We start from the raw sequence: 18,326 nt of genomic DNA on the forward strand, positions 1-18,326 counted from the left end.
TATTCATATTCTTGAAATGTCTTTTTAATTTAATCTGTCAAAGTCAAGATTTTTGCAGACAGTTCACTGAGTGAGCAACATTTCTTTAAGTGTGCAACATATTCAGTGGACATAGTGATGACTGTTGGATTTGGTGGAATTACACTCAGATTGATATATATATATATATATATATATATATATATACTATTAAATATCAATGTCGATCTATAATTATGCAAAAAGGAGGACTCTACTCTTTATTCTTCCTCTTCCTGTAGTCTTAACTGCAAATTTAAAGAAAGGAGGTCAGAGCCGAATCAACACTGAACTGTGACGGAGAACATCAAAACAGTGAATGATAGGTAAAAGCTGAACTCTGAACTACCGTACTTATGTTTTTTATGTACCTTGGCCTCCTGCCATGCCTATATGTAGTAAAGGGAATTGTTTACCTTTCTCTGTAGTCACAGTTAGTGGGACATTGAGTCAGACACAGGGGCCAGATCAGAGGCCGCTGAGAGGATGACAGATATTTGTGTATTATTATTAATAACATTATAGGATATGTATAGGATAAATTAAAATGATATATTATTGATTGCTTATAAAATCATATTATAATATTATTTTACACAGTTATTAATTATTTCGATATAATAATTATATTATTTTAATTATATATTAATATTACATTATAATTAATACATTTTTATTATTTTCATTAACTTATTATTATTATTATTATTCTTTTTATTTTTAACGAGATCAAAAAACCATTTTCAGACAAACTTTTTTATTATTATTATTTTACATGATATCCTGCCCTCTAGTGGTCTGACTGAACCCCGCTTTTCCACGACGAAGTCACGTGGACGAACACACATTTTTATCTAAAATTCGAAAATAAACCGTCTAAATCTGAGACAAAACGGACTGTTTTAATTTCTACGAAGAAAAAAATGTTAGTTGAAAAAGAATCCGCGATAGGAAGAGATATTTGAACCATGAACTCTGTGACGTAAGAAGGGTCATAGGTCACGTGCCATGCCGTGCAGCTAAGCAACATGTCCAACGTGGGAGTTTGAATTATTGAGATATTAATCTGATTCCAAATCGCAAGATACTGTACAGTTGTAAACGATCATGTCGGACCTCAAGATTAATACGAAGTTTGCAGAAAAATATGAGAAATATCGTCAGAAGGAAGAACTACAGAGACGTAAGTTAAGACACTTAGACTAGAAACACAAGCACGGGCTGTTTACCACACACTCAGATATTAATACTCTGCATTTTAATATGCTAATATCTATACTTTAAACATCAAACGTGCTACGATTTCTTTTTGTATGTGTTGTCGAGACTGTTTCTGAAAATTAAGAGTAATGTTGCATATGTTCATAAAGATAATCTAAGTAGACCATTTTTTCTAACATTACAAGTACAAAAATTCACCATTTTAACCCAAATTGTCATATTTACTAACAATAAAGCTGTGGTAAGTTCTTAATATCCACAAGTGTTGATAAATAAGAAAGTAAATATTTTTAAAGCTTGTTTTATGTATCTGTCTATATATAATTATTAACAATGTAGGTAGTACTTTCACTGACAGCGGGTTTTTTTTAGGCATGAGGCAAAACATACCCCGCAAATTTGACATTTCTGCTACATGTCTCTATTTGTGTCATACAGGCGATCATACATTTAATTTTACAGTGAACTGTGCTTTTAAATCTGTTGAGTCAAATGAATGCTAAATCTGAGTGTTTATGTTCCAGTGAAGGATCGCTATGGAGACCAAGATGAGGAGAATTCCTCTGAGTCCTCCAACTCTGACTCAGATGAGAGTGAAGTGGTAAAATATTCTCTCACTTTCTTGTCTGAAAACGTTTTACCAACTTTATACCCAGATTATCATGTTCAATACTCTGATAAATGAATTTATAGGAGCTGGACCCAAAGCTGGACAGAGATTTTTACAGAACGCTGTCACTGCTGAAGAAGAAAGATCCAAAGATCTATCAGAAAAATGCCAAATTCTACACAGAAGAGAGTATGAACGATAGCTTCATATAATATGCTTTCTACTCCAATTACGGACATGTACTGTATGAGGAGACTGTATCGTTTTCATGTGAATTGTCTCTGTGAATAAACAGCATCTGGATCAGGCAGCGATGATCAACCGTCCACTTCAAAAAAGTCCGAGAAACCCATGTTCCTGAAGGACTACGAGAGGAAAGTCATCCTGGAGAGAGGAGGGTAAGAAATCATCGGTTTATAAATGATGAAAGCTGTGGCCACAATGAATGAAACAATAGTTGTATCAAAGCTGAAATAGTGGAAGCACAATGAAAATGAATTGTTTGTTTATTATATATGTAGATTACTGATATTCTCTCTATAGTGCTCAGATTGTTTGTGTAATATAATTGAATATAATCCATTTTAGAAAATATGATGATGATGACGATGAGGATGACAGTGCTGATGAAGAAGTCTCCAGAATGATGCAGAAGGTAATTATACTTAAGGTGTTTAGTTTTTCAACATGGTCTGAAAATGGACCTTGTTACTTTTTATCACGTGCTTAAACTTATAGTGTACAATTAATGTATGTACATTATTCCGAGTTAAAAAGACCTTAATATTATTTTTAGTGCTGTCAAACTAAAACACATCCAAAAGAAAAGTCTTTATTTACTTAATATCTGTGTGTACTGTGTATATTTATTAAGTATATATAAATACTCACACGCACAGTATATATTTTGAAAATATTTACATGTATTTACACGTCTATATTTATATTCATATAATTTATATTATATATAAATATTTAATATATAAATGTAACATTTTTCTTAAATATATACATGCATGGGTGTGTATTTATATATACATAATAAATATATACCGTACACATACATATATTATGTAAACAAAAACTTTTATTTTGTTTGACAGCACTAATTATTTTATCAAATTATACAAATGATACAAAACAATCAGATGGAAATTTTCAAGACTTGGTTTTCATTTAAGATGTTTCTCCACTCATTAAAGTGGCTTCTTCAGTATCTGAAACCGCTTCATGACTAACATATCACTAGATAATATGTTTGGGTATAATATGGGGATAATATGTTTATTACAGAGAGCTGCATCTCCCACCTACATCCAACAACAGAAGGAACTACAGGAAAGGTATAAATTATCTCATGTTACTTAACGTATAGCTGTCTGTATTATTTGTCTGTGTTGATTTTAAAGGAATAGTTCAGTCAAAATGAAAATTCTGTCATCATTTACTCTCCATAATGTCGTTCCAAATCTGTATGACTTCTTTCTCATATGGAAACGGAGGAAAGAAAGACATATGGATTGAAACTTCATGAGAGTGAGTAAATAATGACAGTTGTTTAATACTGGGTGAACTATTCCTTTATGGATAGTATTGCAAAATGTTTTGCTTGAGTCTATATTTTCATTTGGCAGTTTTCGAAAGTTTGTGCAAGACAGTGATGAAGAGGACAGCGACGGAGGCAGACAGCTGCTGACACGGAGAACCAAAACACAAGAGGAGAAGGTGCTTGATATTCTCTTCTTTAAAAATTATGTTAATGAATGGCTAATTGTGTAGATTAAAACAGTATCCGATCATAAACCTTTTCTTTGTGTTTGTCTGTTCCTGCTTTCTGAAGGACAAAGAGGAAGCCGACTATGTGGAATGGCTGAAGGGTCAGGCGGAGCTGGAGGGGGAGGAGGAAGTTAAGGACATGGTCAGTGTTTTGCTTCGATTTTAAGATATTTAATGATGAAACTAGGGCTGGATGATTAGATCGAATGCGCATTTTGTCAGTAAAGCTGGTTCTGTAATCAGCAGTAAATCTCCATCACCTGCTTTCAGATGGAGAAGCATTTACTACACAGAGCTGTAGTTCACTGACAGGTAACGCAAAAAAATCACAGACGATATTATTGTACGATTATGAAATTGAAGAAATCGTTCACGATAATGACAGCTGTTTGCGTAGCTCCTTAGTGAACTACTGCTCTGTGTAGTAAATGATGCTCTATCTGAAAGAATGTGAAAATACCACATTTAATAACATTTTTTACTACAAACTCACTTCATAACGTCAGTCGAGTGTGTGAAATAGATCCTTCTGTGAGACGATGTGGCTTCTTACATAGAATGAGGCACGCAACATATTTCACAGTATTCTAAGCAGTGATAAATGCATTGCATTATAAATATACATTATTATAATGAAAATTACAATAATAAGAACTCAGATAAACCATATATTGCCGTAGTCGTGTGTTTATTAGTCACGTTGAATCAATGAAAGCAGTTAAATCTTCTGTTTATTCAGCTACCGCTATAGGATTTACTGGGTTTCTTCTGCGGGGTGTATTTGGAGTTTCCGCGCGAGAGCGCTCTCTGGCCTTCGGATGGAGATTAACTGCTGATCACAAAACCATAATTCACTGAAAGATACGCATGACAATCGTAGCTTCTGCCTAATCGCGATTTTGATTTCACTTCGATTTATCGTGCTGCCCTAGATGAAACAATGGATAACGAAAGGCCTTACTCACTCTTGCTCTTTTCTGTTCCAGAAATACCTGCGCGACTACTGGAACAACCCCGAGCTGGATGAGAGAGAGTCTTTCCTGCGAGATTACATGCTCAACAAGGGCTACCTGGAGGAGGATGAAAATAGGTGGGTTTTGTCTATAGTATTACAGCGTTGAATCCGTAAGTGATGAACATGCATGAACATAAATAGCCGTTTGAATGTGTATCATTACTCCAGTCTTCAGTAATAATAATAATAATACATTTTAAGATGCCTTTCAAATCACTCAAGGTCACCGTACGTCAGGGAGCAATAAATAACAACAAATAGCAATATCAATGAACCATAAAAAAGAGAAGCAGCAGTTTCCAAAAAAAAAATTAAAAATACAGATTTGAGTGTAGACAGTAATCATGTAGGATAAGCTATTCTGAATAAGTGAGTTTTGAGTTTAGCTTTGAATTGGGATAACGAGTCTAAGTTGTGGATGTTAGCTGGGAGGGAATTCCAAAGGCGAGGAGCAGCACGGCTATGACCCATGGTTGTTAAATGAGCCGTGGGTGTATGGAGAAGACCCATTGAGGAAGAACGAAGTGTTCGAGAAGGAGTGTAAGGCTGAATGAGATCTGAGAGATAAGTTGGAGCGAGGTTGTGGAGAGTTTTATACGTGAGAAAAATAATTTTAAATTCAGTGCAAAATTTGATGGGAAGCCAATGTAGCTGTTGAAGAGATGGAGTAATTGAGTGAGTGAACAAGAATGGCAGTACTGTGTGAGAAGAGAGATGAATGAAGGCGAGCAAACTTTTTAATTGTACGAACTGTGTACGATTGGAAAGGTATGAAGTAAACCAGGCGAGAGGAATACCAGAGATACCAATAGTAGATAAACGGTTTAACAAGATATTGTGTGAAATGGTATCAAAAGCTGCACTCAAATCAAGCAAAACAAGAATAGATAAGGACCCACCATCAGCAGCAGCCATTAGTTTTTATCTTTTTAGATTTAGTTTTTCAGGAGTAAACGAGGGCGCAGAGTTAGTGAATGATACAGTTTGAGTTTTAAGAGGTGCAAAATTGTCCAGGAGCTGTCGTAATTCAGATCAGTGTCACGTGATCCTTCTGAAATCATTTTAATATGATGATTTGCTGCTCAAGAAACATTTCTTATCATTATCAATGTTGAAAGCAGTTGTGCTGCTTAATATTTTTGTGGAAACCACACGGTGATTTCTTACAGGATCATTTGATAAGTAGAAAGTTCTTTTGTAACATCAGTTTAACGCATTCTTGCTGAAAAAAGTATTCATTTCTTACTGTCCCCAAACTTTTGTATCTCCGTATCTGTGAATGCTTTTAGGGTCCCCACCTATAATGAGCTGATGCAGGATGATGTGGATGACTCAGAGGATGAAGGAGAATCATTCTTGCATAAACAGGAAGACTTTGAGAGGCATTACAACTTCCGCTTTGAGGAGCCTGATGCTGGAAAGGTAAAAGGATGTCAACGTCAGCGTGATTTGTCATTAACTTTTTTGTTATATGGCGACCTGAGTGTCTTAGTGAAGAGCAAAGCTCTTTTTTAATAATCATTACCCATCAAACCGCTGTTCCTCCACAGATCAAAACATATCCTCGCAACATCGCCACATCTGTCCGAAGCAAAGATGACAGTAGGAAAAGGAAGAGGGAGGAGGTGAAAGAGAGGAAGAAAAAGGTAAACTAAGCATACTACTTTTCAGGTTTCTTTGATAAATAGAAAGTTGAAAAGAGCAGCATTTATTTGAAATAGAAATCTTTTGTAGCAATTTAAAAGTCTTTACTGTCATTTCTGATCAATTTAATGTGTCCTTGCTGAATAAAGGTATTAATTTCTTTAAAGAAAAGTTTACTGATCCCAAATGATTGAACAGAAGTGTTGTCAATTATTCAACAACTATTCAATAATTCAACAATAATTCAAATTATTCAATAATTATTCAACAACTACTGTACGCCAAACCTCATTTGCTTTCACTCTTAATGTGACCAAACAGCATCAGTAAATACAAATTTTTGGGTGAAGTAAGGAACCGTCAAGAGGATTGAGAACCAGAATTGTTTAATTCCTTACAATTCCTATCCCTAACGTGTCCTGTAGGAGAAGGAACAGAAACAGCAGCAGCTGAAGGAACTGAAGAACCTGAAGCGAGCAGAGATCATGGACAAACTGAAGAAACTGCAGGAGCTGACAGGAAATGAGAAGCTGGCTTTCAATGACGTTGACCTGGAGGGAGACTTTGACCCCCAGCAACACGACCAACTCATGCAGGTGGGTCTGAAATGAGAGATATCCCATCTGTGACTGTAGGTCTGGAACAAAGCCTCAAGACAGGAGCTATCAGTAGTCACAGCTTATGATGAAATAATTGCTATTTATCTGTTTGATAATTCCATTGAGCTGCACATGCTTTCATGTATTTAATATGCACTTTTCTTCATTCTCATATACAGAAGTTCTTTGGAGATGAATACTATGGAGAGAACGAGGAAGAAAAACCACAGTTTGATGATGATGATGATTTGGCAGGTAGCATTGTGTCTCTTGGATGGATGTTCATATACACTTTCTTTTTTTTTTGGAAAAACATTTCATTACTTTTATTCAGCTTTTGCATCACAGAAATACAATATTACTGTTTTTACTTTAAAGGGGTCATATGATGCGATTTCTTGTTTTCCTTTTCTTTAGTGTGTTATGTAGCCGTTTGTGCATGTATACGATCTGCAGAGTTACAAAGCTCAAAGTCTCCCACAAAAGGATTTATTCTATCTAAAAGAGAAGCCTGATCCAGACTAAAACACCTCATTTAAACACGCCCCCAAATGTCTACGTCACGATGTGGAAATATTTGCGTAATGTCGCCCAAAGGTGCACGCAAAGAAACAAGGCGTGGTTTCAGGAACCGCAGTAGTGTTGATGTAGCCATGTCATGGAGACGCTGTGTGTTTCTATGTGAAGCAAAAGCACTTTATTTGTCCTTCCGAAAGTAGAAGCAGTTAGGAATCATTGTTAAGATTTGTTTACAACAGAACAGCACAAACCAAATGTTCAAATTTGTGCAACGCATTTGATGGACAACAGTTTCATGAACCTAGGAGAGTACAAGGCTGGACGTGCACGAAGGCAATTTCTAAATTAAAAAAATAAAGGGGCAATTCCGACTTTGACAATCTGGCGCTTCTGAATCAGCGACTGTGAGAATGTTTTGTTAACAGTTTAATTATTTGCTGTTGACAGTTCAAATGTGGAATTATGCGCAGTGTAGAGTAACGCGTTGTGTGTGTGTGTGAGTGAGTGAGTGAGAGTGAGAGAGGGAGAGACAGGGTCACATCACAGTGGAGTCAGTGGTCTTAACCGCAGCTTGTGTGCAAATACATACGAGCTTCATCACTGTGTCTGTCACATGACTCTGTTCCCCTCTCAGGCTTGAACTGATGGTAAAACTAACAACATTATTAACTGTCTTTGTATTTACTTTGAAAGCTGAAGCTCATGATTATGGTAAGGGGCGTTACATATCCGACGCACGCTTGTGGTGTTCGGCCAATCACAATGCACTGTGTCAGTTGGCCAATCAGAGCAGACTGGGCTTGTCGGAAGGAGGGGCTTTGTAGAAAACGATGCGTTTGAGAGGCGGGGCATAGAGGAACTACAATAATGTACAGTATTTGAACATTAAAGCATGTCAACATATTCTGTTACACCAAATGCACAAAATAATGACCTTTAAAATAGCATCATATGACCCCCTTTAAAACAACAAATAAATGCAGACTAAGTGAGCGTAAAAGGACGTCTTTCAAAAACATTTAAAACTCCTACCAATCCGAAAGTTTTGGAAGCTTTTGTGATATAAATATGTTTTGTTAGAAAATTGGAACTGGGACACATGGGTCGGTAATGAAGAAAATGAGGACGACTATGGAGATGAGGAAGATTATGCTGCGGAGGATGAGCCCTACTGTGAAGATCCTGACTTTATAGTAAGACCGTTTCTCATTCTTAATATGCAACACAGATGCAGCACTGAACTACTGTGTTCACTGTAAATGGTGTCTGCTCTTAATCACACCTGAAATCTCTTGGGTAGATGGATGCGGAGTATGACCAAAGTCAACAGCCTGTTTCTAAAAAGAAGAGAAAGAAAGAGAGACAGGAGAAGAAAAAGAAGACCAAAGAGGACGCCCCTCAAATGGGAAAGAAGAGAAAGAAGTCCCACTTTGCAGAGATCATCACCAAAAACAAGCCAGTCTTTGATCCAAGTGAGTATTGGATGTATGTTAAAGTTTTTAGACAGGACACTCCCTCTATCTGTCATTGGTCAGTCAAAAAGAAAACCCCGCCCACATTTACATTTCTGTAGTCCTGTATAATCCTAAAATCTTATTTGCCCATTCTGATCATGTTTCCAGAGGAGAAAACCTTTGAGCAGTATCTGGATGAGTACTATAAACTGGATTATGAGGATGTCATCGATGACTTGCCCTGCAGATTCCGCTATAGAGAAGTTGTACAGAATGACTTCGGTCTGACCACTGACGAGGTGAGGGGCTACGAGCAACAGTAATGTGTCTGGATGATGATTAACTCTAAATTCTGTGCTGATGAGCGATTGTGTCTGACCTGGTATTGCTGTTCCTCTGGGAGTAACTCTGACCAGGGTCTGAGGACAGTAATCTTCTCTCTGAACAGATCTGCACTGGAAACCACCAGTGTACATTAGCATTTGTGTCACATTTAGATCATAGAGGATTTGAGAGCTGTGTTTAGTATGTTTGAGCTTCACGTTCACTGTCATTGGTGAAGCTGGACTTTTATTTGGATTGCATAAGGATCCCAAGTGTATAAGGAAGGACCACGTCTGCCAATATTTTTTTATGCCTATCAGTCATTTCACATTGCCAAAAGCTATTGACTTTTATTGTATTTAGTGTTTTATTAGTATAATTTGTTTGGTAATAATCACATTTATAAATAATTACATTTATATATAAAATAATATTGCTGCCTTATTATATTATTTATACACTACCATTTAAAAGTTTGGGATTAATAAGATTTTTGCTTCTGCAAGGAAACATTAAGTTGATTGAAAGTGGCAGTCAGGACATTTAAAATGTTACAAAAGATTTACATATCAAATAACTTTCTAGTCAAGAAATAATTCTGGAAAAAAAAAAGTATTAAAATGTTTTCACAGAAATATTAAGCAGCACAACACTGATTATAGAGAAATGTTTCTTGAGCATCAAATCATCATATTAGTATGATTTCTGAAGGATCATGTGACACTGAAGAGTGGAGTAATGATTTGACAACACAGGAATTAATTAAACTTTAAAATATATTAACTAGTGCTGTCAAACGATTAATCGCATCCAGAATAAAAGTTTTTGTGTAAATAAATAATGTAAATAATAAGAGTGTGTACTGTGTATATTTATTATGTATTATATAAATACACACATGCATGTATATATTTTAAGAAAAATGTTACGCTTATATATTAAATATATTTATATATGATATCATTTATATGAATATAAATATATACATGTAAATGCATGTAAATCTTTCCAAAATATATGCTGTGTGTGTGTGTGTGTGTGTCTTTAAATATACATAATAAATATACACAGAACACACATATATTATGTAAACAATTTTTTTTATTTTGGATGAGATTAATCGCGATTAATCATTGACAGCACTAATGTTAACATAGAAAACAGTTCTTTTAATTGTAATAATATTTCACATTATTACTGGTTTTAGTGGGGTTTTTTTTTGTCAAATAACAAGCCTTTGAACAGTAATGTATATACATATTTTCAGAATGTTAGTTTAGAAAACTGTTCTCACAGTCTCACAATATTACTGTTTTTAATTTATATTTGATCAAAGAAATCATCTGTGAGCATAAGTGACGACTTTCAAAAACATAAAAAACTGACCCCAAATATTTAAACATTAGTTATTAGTAGATTTTTTTTAAAATTATTATTCTGTCCATTATCGGTATCAGCCATAAACATAAAAATAATTATTAGTTGTATAAGCCACAGTTGATGCATCCCTATAATTTTGAATGGTTTAACATAATCTATCATATGATTTATTTATTAGTATTTTATTTAAATAAACAATTTATTATATCCATGTTATTCCATTCTAATATTTCCATGTTGTTCTCACCTGAACTTCTTTCCATAGATCCTGAAAGCAGATGAAAGTGAGTTGAACCGCTGGTGCTCGTTGAGGAAGACCTGCATGTACAGGTACCATACAGCAGTTTTTGTGATGGATATGTGTTAGCCGGGAACTATAGTGAAGTGTTGGAATATATAGTAATAATGTTTAATGATATTATCTGGGAAAATAGTTTTAGCTAAATAAAAAAAATTTTCCCACTGGCCTGGAATACATTTTTTAATGAGGCTTGCTTCATTTTTCCTTGTTTAGGTCAGAGAGAGAGGAGCTATGTGACGTGAAGAACTTCCAGATCAAAGCACGGAATAACAAGAAGAAAGAGCAAGTGTTTGTGTCTTTGTATAATGAGTAAGTGTTCCTTTCAACATCGTGTTCATGACATGCAAGCTATAAACCTCATACAAATGAGACCGAGCTTTGCACCAATTTGCATCTTTTTCAAGAACCATGTTCACCTCCCCATCATATGAGTACTTGTGTTTTAGTGTGTTTGTGCTTCTTTACACAGGAACGAAGGTGAGGAGGAGCTGAAGGAGCCCAAGGGGAAGGTGGGCAAGAAGAGAAGGGATCGTCTAAAGAAGTCTGACGTCAATATAGAGAAGAGAGATCTGACAGAAGATGCATCTGAAAGCGCTGTAGTTGACGGCTTAGGCCAAACAGACCTCAAAGAAGTCGCTGTACAGGATGAAGGGGAGGATGACAAGGAGTTCCTGGTTCCTAAGAAAAAGGTGAAGCGGGAGGAGACTGCTGTAACTCCGAAAGAGGAGCTGGCCAAGGAAAGGACTGAAAAACCTCAACGGCCTAAAAAGAAAATGAGGCCCCGAGGTGGACGCCTACTTTCCAGGTCCATGACGGTGAAGATGGCTGGAACAGAGTTCAGCAGACAGAGACTCCAGGCCTACGGGCTGAATCCAAAGAGACTCCACTTCAGAGAGCTGTACAGACAGAAGAGAAAAGAGCGGGAGAAAAAGGAAAAGCAGCAGAAAAAGAGCAAACAGTGATGCTTAAAGTAAACCATTTTGAGTATGTGTTTGGCATATTGAACATTTGTTCCCGAGGGACCAGAAAGCACAAAATAATAGCTTTCTAATTTTCTAATACATAGCTTGAATCTCGAAAGTTTCTGGTTCACCATTGTTTCATGAATATGAATTTTATCTGTGTTCTTAAAAAATAAAAAGAGGAGTTATAGTAGAAATAAAGAAACTTCTTTCACATTCCTTTTCATGTTATCTGTTGACCACTCTGCTCTAGGAAATGGAAAACATTATATTAAGGTCATCAGACTTAGTTACTGAGTTTTGATGGAGTTATCCCAGATTCACTTTTAAAATATAACAAATACAAATATTTATTAAAATTTTCAGTTGCAAGCAGCATACAATCATTGCAACCCATGAAACTCTTGTTGATTCATAGAGAAAACATGTTCTTTTCAATACAACCCACATGAAAAAATACTATAGTAACCATGCTATAGTAAAGTGTATTATACTGTATATATTATAGTATTCACAACACTTTAATGAATGCTACAGCATACTGTAGTATTAACTATAGTGAACTGATAAACTGTAATAAATACTGTATTATACTTTAGTTTTAGTTTTTAGTGTATTGTAGTATAATATACCATATAGTTGTAGAAGACTTAGTACAGTATTGGGTAAAGTAATTTGTTTGTATTACTATAGTTTTTGTATTACCACAGCAGCTATAGAATTACCACAACAAATTAATTCAAGTACTTTACTATAGTGGGGTTCAAAAACACTACAGTATTTTTTCATGTGGGAATCTCATAGAGATTTTTCAGATTGCGTGGCATTTAATTTGTTAAGGCATAGAGGACTTTGGTTTTGACTTGACTATTGCGGTTTAGGTGTCTCGAATAGTTGCCTGACAGTAACTCTAGCGTGTATTTAAAATAACCTTGAATGTATTCGAAGAATACATTATGGATTTCATGTATCATGTAATGTATTAAAACATTGATCATGATGGGGGTGAAAACAAAAGCTTGAAGTACTGAAGCTGTTTTTTATTCAGGCGCGTTTCTGGAAAGCGCGCCAAACAGCCGCCAGTTTGAAATCCGGATAAACAGCGCATGCATTAGGTGAGGCTGTTTACTCTGAAATATATCGCAATAAACCACTTTGTTGTATGTTTTATTAATAAGTGTTATTTAGGTCAGTGTTTTAAAGCGCCGCCTTGACTAAACCAGTTAATCGTGCATTTGTGGATGCGTTATTATGTGGTTGTTATTATAGGCAGGTTTGTTTTGAGATAATGTTGTTCAGTGTTTGCTCAACAACAGTCTGTAATTTTAATATTATATAATATTTCGTACTAGACTATATAACAGTTACTTTAACAGCTAATAGAGCTACTGAATTATGATTCGCAGTTATTTTTGTTTTAAAAGAGGTTTTGTTGAATGTGTAAAAATAAAGCATCAATAAAAATGCGTTTAGTATAAGAATACAATCCGACAAGTAACTTAAAGTTTTGCATTGTATTCCGTGTATGGAGTTATATTATAGCTGTAGATGAATGAGATATTTAATAAAAATAAAAATATTTCTAGGGGGGAAAAATTAAAAGCATTGCTGAAAATAAAAATTGGTAATTTGGTGACAGTGAAAATGTTGGCAAGAACTAATTTTAGACTTATTATTTGTATAAAAAAATCTTGTTGAGTACTGAATAATACCTAACATATACAGCAAAACTGTTAAATAAATTAAAAGTAGCCTTCATGTTTCTGATTTGACGTCCAGTTAAAATGCATTGACTGTAACTGAATATACAATATTTATCTGTTTTCTTTTCTGCATTTCACCACTGCTTTAGCTTGTTCACTAATCCAGGGTTTTTTGTGTGTGTGTAAATGTGCCATTGATTGTATACTGTGAAGCTTGTCAACTCTGACATATTGCTTGTGTTGTTCCTCATTTGTAAGTTGCTTTTGGTGAATGTATCTGCTTAAATGGAAAAATGTTCTGTCGTGGCATATAGCTTCACCTCAGTATGTGGTGCATTTTTCTGCAGAAGCATCATTAATGCAGACATGTCACAGAACGATGGGATGCATGACGATGACCTCGAGAAATCAGGGGAAGCATTGATTGAGTTCATCAAGAGCAGTAAGGCAGAGAGCGCCCTCCAAGGAGCAAGAGAGAATCTGCAGGAGTTCTTTGACCACCACATCAAGACCAAGAGGACCACAACCAAGCTCTTAAATGGTATTACTTATAGTACTAATGCTAACTTTTAACTTACTAATTAATAGTAACTTAACAAAATGCACTAATAAATAATACTAAATACAATTTTTTTTTTTCTGTGTTGTCTTCCTTTTAAAGATCTTGTACATGGAGAGGAAGTGGTCGGCCAGAAACTTCTGGATTTAGAGCAGCAGAAGAGCCAAATGGCACAAGAGATCGAGAGGATGAAGCAGGAAATACAAAGGAGCCTCTCCAAAAGCCAAATCCTGGACTCAGAGCAGGAGTATCCTTCAGTATGGTGTTTCCCTCGAGACCTGAACCAGAACCAGCTCTCATTATAATAATTGGCCATATCAGAATCAGAATAAGCTTTATTTGCCAAGTGTGCGCACACACACTCAAGAAATGTGTTGTGTTTTCCAGGAGCTCTGGGTACATGCATACATACATACATATAACAAAAGAGAATAGAAAGAACATTTAAATAAAAATGATGTAAAATAAAAGAATAATTTAAAAACAATAAAGTAATGTACATCAAGATCAGTAGGTTTATGTACAGATTTGTGCATTTATGTACTTTTATACATCTGTAAGTTAAAAAAAAAGTATGCATTAATTGACATTGTTGAGGTAAGATGACCAAGACACTGGACATTTCAGTGTGATGCACACAAAATTGTTAAAATGTTTTTAGCACTGTCAGGCTCTCTAATCTCAAGCTGATCTCAGATATGATCTGTTTTGTTGTTGTTGTTTTATTTTTATTATTATTATGTTTTTTTATTTTACTAAAACATGAGTGTTGTTTAGTTTACTTCTTGATTTATGAACTTTGTTACTCTTTAGTTTGGTTGTTCCCTGTAGTTTCCCTAACGCATGGGTCAGATTCTTGCTGAAAGAGCTGGAAAGACTCCGAGATACTGAGCAAGAAATTCAAACTCTGCAACAGGAAGTGGATGAAGACACGACCGAGGTCATTCCTTCAGCCATGTAAGCAAACACCGAGCTGGCTTTACTTCACCTTGTGTTTGTAATGACTACGTAATTCAGTCCCCTTTCATGTACAGGGTTGTGGAGTAACGAAATACATGCAACTTAGTTATGTATTTAAAATACAAAATATGAGTAACTGTATGTCATTACAGTTACGTTTTTAATAGGTAGTAATCAAATTACAGTAACATTCGAAAAATATTTTAATTACCAAAGTGATTACTTTGAATTTTGCTACACTTTTTATTTCATTTAAACATTATCGTAACCTGTAAAGGGCAAATAATATAAACAGAAATTGGTGATTTTCTGCTCACAAGTGCAGAATATCCACCTTGCAGAATATTTACAAAATAAGAGGATCAATAGCATGTTATTTTTATTTAGTACTGTCCTCAATAAGATATTTCACATAACAGATGTTTACTCCACAAGGCAAAATGACTGAATTTATCAAAAATGCCCCATTCAAAAATGTACATACCCTTCTGTCATTGCTTGATCCATGACTCTTTTCATGTTTTGTGATAGTTGTCTGTGAGCCCCTTGGTTATCCTGAGCAATTAAAGGATTAGTTCACTTCCATAATAAAAATTTCCTGATAATTTACTTACCCCCATCCAAGATGTTCATGTCCTTCTTTCTTTCAGTCGCAAAGAAATTAAAGTTTTTGAGGAAAACATTCCAGGATTTTTCTCAATATAGTGGACTTTAATGGTTCCCAATTGGTTTAAGGTCCAAATTGCGGTTTCAATGCAGCTTCAAAAGGTTCTACACGATCCCAGCTGAGGAATAAGGGTCTTACCTAGTGAAACAATTGATCATTTTCTAAAAAAAATAAAATAAATGTATATACTTTTTAACCACAAATGCTCCTCTTGCACTAGCTATGCGATGCTATGTGACTAAGTAATCACGTAGAAAAAGTCACATGTGGTTAGTTCTTAGTCTGTGTACTCATTTTAGTCTCATCTCATTTTCTCCTCAACTTCAAAATCATCAGTCATTGTTGTTTTACCTTTTCTTGTAAAGGGCGTTTGACTTTCTTTGCACATTCACTTTGTGAAAACTGGGTCGGTACTTCTGGCTATGTCAGGCGTGTGTGATTATGTAATGCGTGAGGTTGAGTGCAAGATGAGCATTTGCCCTTTGAAGCTGCATTGAAACTTTGGACCTTCAAACCATTGGGAACCAAAAAAGTCCGCTATATGGAGAAAAATCCTGGAGTGTTTTCCTCAAAAAAACTGAATTTCTTTGCGACTGAAGAAAGAAAGACATTTCTATAAAATGAACATGCAGCATATTTAAAAATATAGGGATCGATGGCTTGTAACTTGCATTAACATGAAAGTGAGTTTCTCTTTCGGTGTGAACAGATGTTTTGTTTGTTCATACTGCTTTTTTGTTTCAGTTTTGGTGTGCTTAATCCTTAAAAGTTACTTTTATTGCACTTTTTTTGTATTGTTTCTTTTTTGCTGAGGAACAAAATCCTAATTTCTAGGATTTATTGACATGCCACTAAAAATGAAAATATTTAGTTAGGTAATTAATAAATCACTCATTTTATATAGCTCCTGCCTAAGGTTTAATGAAATATTTTTAACAGATGTTTTTAAATATAAAGTGCGAGGATGTACTATATAACATATATTCAGATATGGTTTCATTTTCCTTCAGAATGATTTTATATAATTTCCCAGAGCTTTGTGTAAGTCACTTGTCTACTTTTTCCTCATCTTTTCTTTCAGTACTTTCACTACACTAGTTTCACTAGTTCTCATTTCAATACTTTGGGATGTTTGATATCTGTCAGGGCATATGGATGGGTATTCTTTCAAAAGCCTAATCATCGTACCCTGTTTGTGTGACCAGTTTAACCTTTGCTCGTTTAACTTCAAAAATGAATCCTCATGCCCTTGAGTTGTATGTTTGGTGGATGTAATTTTTTCCTAGAAGACCCTTTGTGTTATATACCTTATTAGTATTACAAAGTATTATAAAGTATTTAGATTAGGTTACAGAACTTGTCATCTAACAAAATAGGTTACAAATTACTATTTAAAGCATGTATTTTGTAATCTGTAGTAATATACATTTTAAAAGTACCCTTCCCAACCCTGATCATGTACAGTACTGTTCAAAAGGGTTTTTAATGAAGTCTCTTCCGCTCACAAAGACTGCATTTATTTGATCAGAGCACAGTAAAAACGGTAATACTGTGAAATATTTTCTTTTTAAAAATGTTTATTCCCATGATTCAAAGCTGAATTTTCAGCATCATTACTCTTCAGTGTCACATGATCCTTCAGAAATCATTCTAATATGCTGATTTGATGCTCAAGAAACATTTCTGATTATCACCAATGTTGAAAAACTGCTTGATATTGTGTGGATCACTTTAGATCAATTTAATGCATCCTTGCTGAATAAAAGTACTAATTTCTTCCAATAATTCTTTCACATGGTCATGGAAAACCTAAAAATATCGGGACATTTTGTTGGACTTTTTTTTTATACCGAGTATACTTCATAGAGCTATAAATTGCTTGTTTAGTGCAAGCTTTATACATTTTTTAAATGAAAAAACTTTAACAGTAAAAAAAAAAAGAAAAAAAAAAGTGATGGAAAGTCATTGTCTGGGTACCCTATAGTTATATGTTGATACCTGTAAATCTGTTTTGCCAGACTGCTTTGAAATGATCATGTCCGCTAAAAAAAGTTTGTTTTGCTGCTCACTTGATTTAGATACGTTGCTCAGCTCTACTTTAAAGTAACCAAGATAAAGCTGGAGGTGGACACAGAGCCGCACATACTGAGAGGAGGTAATCCTGACACATTTATTGTATATGATGATGATGAACATAACAGTTTCATGTTCTAGACTGTATGAAATCCCTTTTGTCTCTTGGCAGTTCACTACGGCATGGATGTGGCAACCCCCATTAACATAGACACATCCACCCGCTCAACCTGTGAAGTCAGCGATGACCTGTGGAGCCTGGTTAATACTGAATGGTAGACCAGGTGCACATGAACAGTGTTAGCTAAATTACTGTTTGTTTTTATGTGTGTGTGTGTGTATGTATGTGTATGTGTCTTTATAATTATTCTGTTTTTAATTCTGTTAATAAATTTGCCTCAGTTGCCCCCTTGACCCACACACCACAAGATGTCACTATATGTTCACAAAATTCCCCCCACAGCCTGAAAATGCACTTTTTTGCATTACTAGAATAGCATTTTCTGAGTTTTGTTATAATTTGCTGTCTGTTAAAAGGCTC

At 35.0% G+C, this 18,326-nt stretch overlaps 2 protein-coding genes and 1 non-coding gene across 5 annotated transcripts; all 3 read left to right on the forward strand.

Moving 5' to 3' along the window:
- Window positions 1-988: 988 nt before the first annotated feature.
- kri1 (KRI1 homolog) lies at window positions 989-12,027 on the forward strand. The gene is made up of 19 exons (XM_058768702.1): window positions 989-1,201; window positions 1,764-1,840; window positions 1,933-2,038; window positions 2,145-2,247; window positions 2,438-2,504; window positions 3,143-3,192; window positions 3,484-3,574; window positions 3,690-3,767; window positions 4,612-4,715; window positions 5,930-6,062; window positions 6,191-6,286; window positions 6,710-6,880; window positions 7,063-7,138; window positions 8,483-8,595; window positions 8,703-8,874; window positions 9,025-9,155; window positions 10,826-10,890; window positions 11,075-11,170; window positions 11,331-12,027. Exons 1-19 carry the CDS (start codon window positions 1,126-1,128, stop codon window positions 11,821-11,823), a joined length of 2,298 nt encoding a protein of 765 aa, XP_058624685.1. The 5' UTR covers window positions 989-1,125; the 3' UTR covers window positions 11,824-12,027.
- Window positions 9,209-9,304, forward strand: LOC131538185 (Z30 small nucleolar RNA). The gene has a single exon (XR_009270506.1). It is a non-coding gene; the product is annotated as a Z30 small nucleolar RNA (small nucleolar RNA).
- A 784-nt stretch (window positions 12,028-12,811) lies between the features above and the next one.
- spc24 (SPC24 component of NDC80 kinetochore complex) lies at window positions 12,812-18,199 on the forward strand. Of its 3 annotated transcripts, none has more exons than XM_058770955.1 (6): window positions 12,812-12,938; window positions 13,874-14,067; window positions 14,188-14,332; window positions 14,938-15,042; window positions 17,791-17,867; window positions 17,958-18,199. In XM_058770955.1, exons 2-6 carry the CDS (start codon window positions 13,893-13,895, stop codon window positions 18,062-18,064), a joined length of 609 nt encoding a protein of 202 aa, XP_058626938.1. In that variant the 5' UTR covers window positions 12,812-12,938; window positions 13,874-13,892; the 3' UTR covers window positions 18,065-18,199. The 3 variants fall into 3 exon arrangements, with proteins under 3 accessions (XP_058626938.1, XP_058626939.1, XP_058626937.1); XM_058770956.1 differs by lacking the exon at window positions 12,812-12,938 and adding an exon at window positions 12,963-13,011; XM_058770954.1 differs by lacking the exon at window positions 12,812-12,938 and adding an exon at window positions 13,050-13,096.
- Window positions 18,200-18,326: the final 127 nt, after the last annotated feature.

The sequence above is a fragment of the Onychostoma macrolepis genome, chromosome 03 (assembly GCF_012432095.1).
Source record: "Onychostoma macrolepis isolate SWU-2019 chromosome 03, ASM1243209v1, whole genome shotgun sequence".
NCBI classification, from domain to species: domain Eukaryota; kingdom Metazoa; phylum Chordata; class Actinopteri; order Cypriniformes; family Cyprinidae; genus Onychostoma; species Onychostoma macrolepis.

Coding starts and splice junctions, on each gene's coding strand:
- kri1 (XM_058768702.1), top strand. CDS start 1,126: ATGTCGGACCTCAAGATTAATACGAAGTTTGCAGAAAAATATGAGAAA. Junction 6,287..6,709: donor TGAAAGAGAGGAAGAAAAAG/GTAAACTAAGCA, acceptor CGTGTCCTGTAG/GAGAAGGAACAGAAACAGCA. Junction 8,596..8,702: donor GTGAAGATCCTGACTTTATA/GTAAGACCGTTT, acceptor TCTCTTGGGTAG/ATGGATGCGGAGTATGACCA.
- spc24 (XM_058770954.1), top strand. CDS start 13,065: ATGCGTTATTATGTGGTTGTTATTATAGGCAG. Junction 14,068..14,187: donor CACAACCAAGCTCTTAAATG/GTATTACTTATA, acceptor TTCCTTTTAAAG/ATCTTGTACATGGAGAGGAA. Junction 14,333..14,937: donor ATCCTGGACTCAGAGCAGGA/GTATCCTTCAGT, acceptor CGCATGGGTCAG/ATTCTTGCTGAAAGAGCTGG.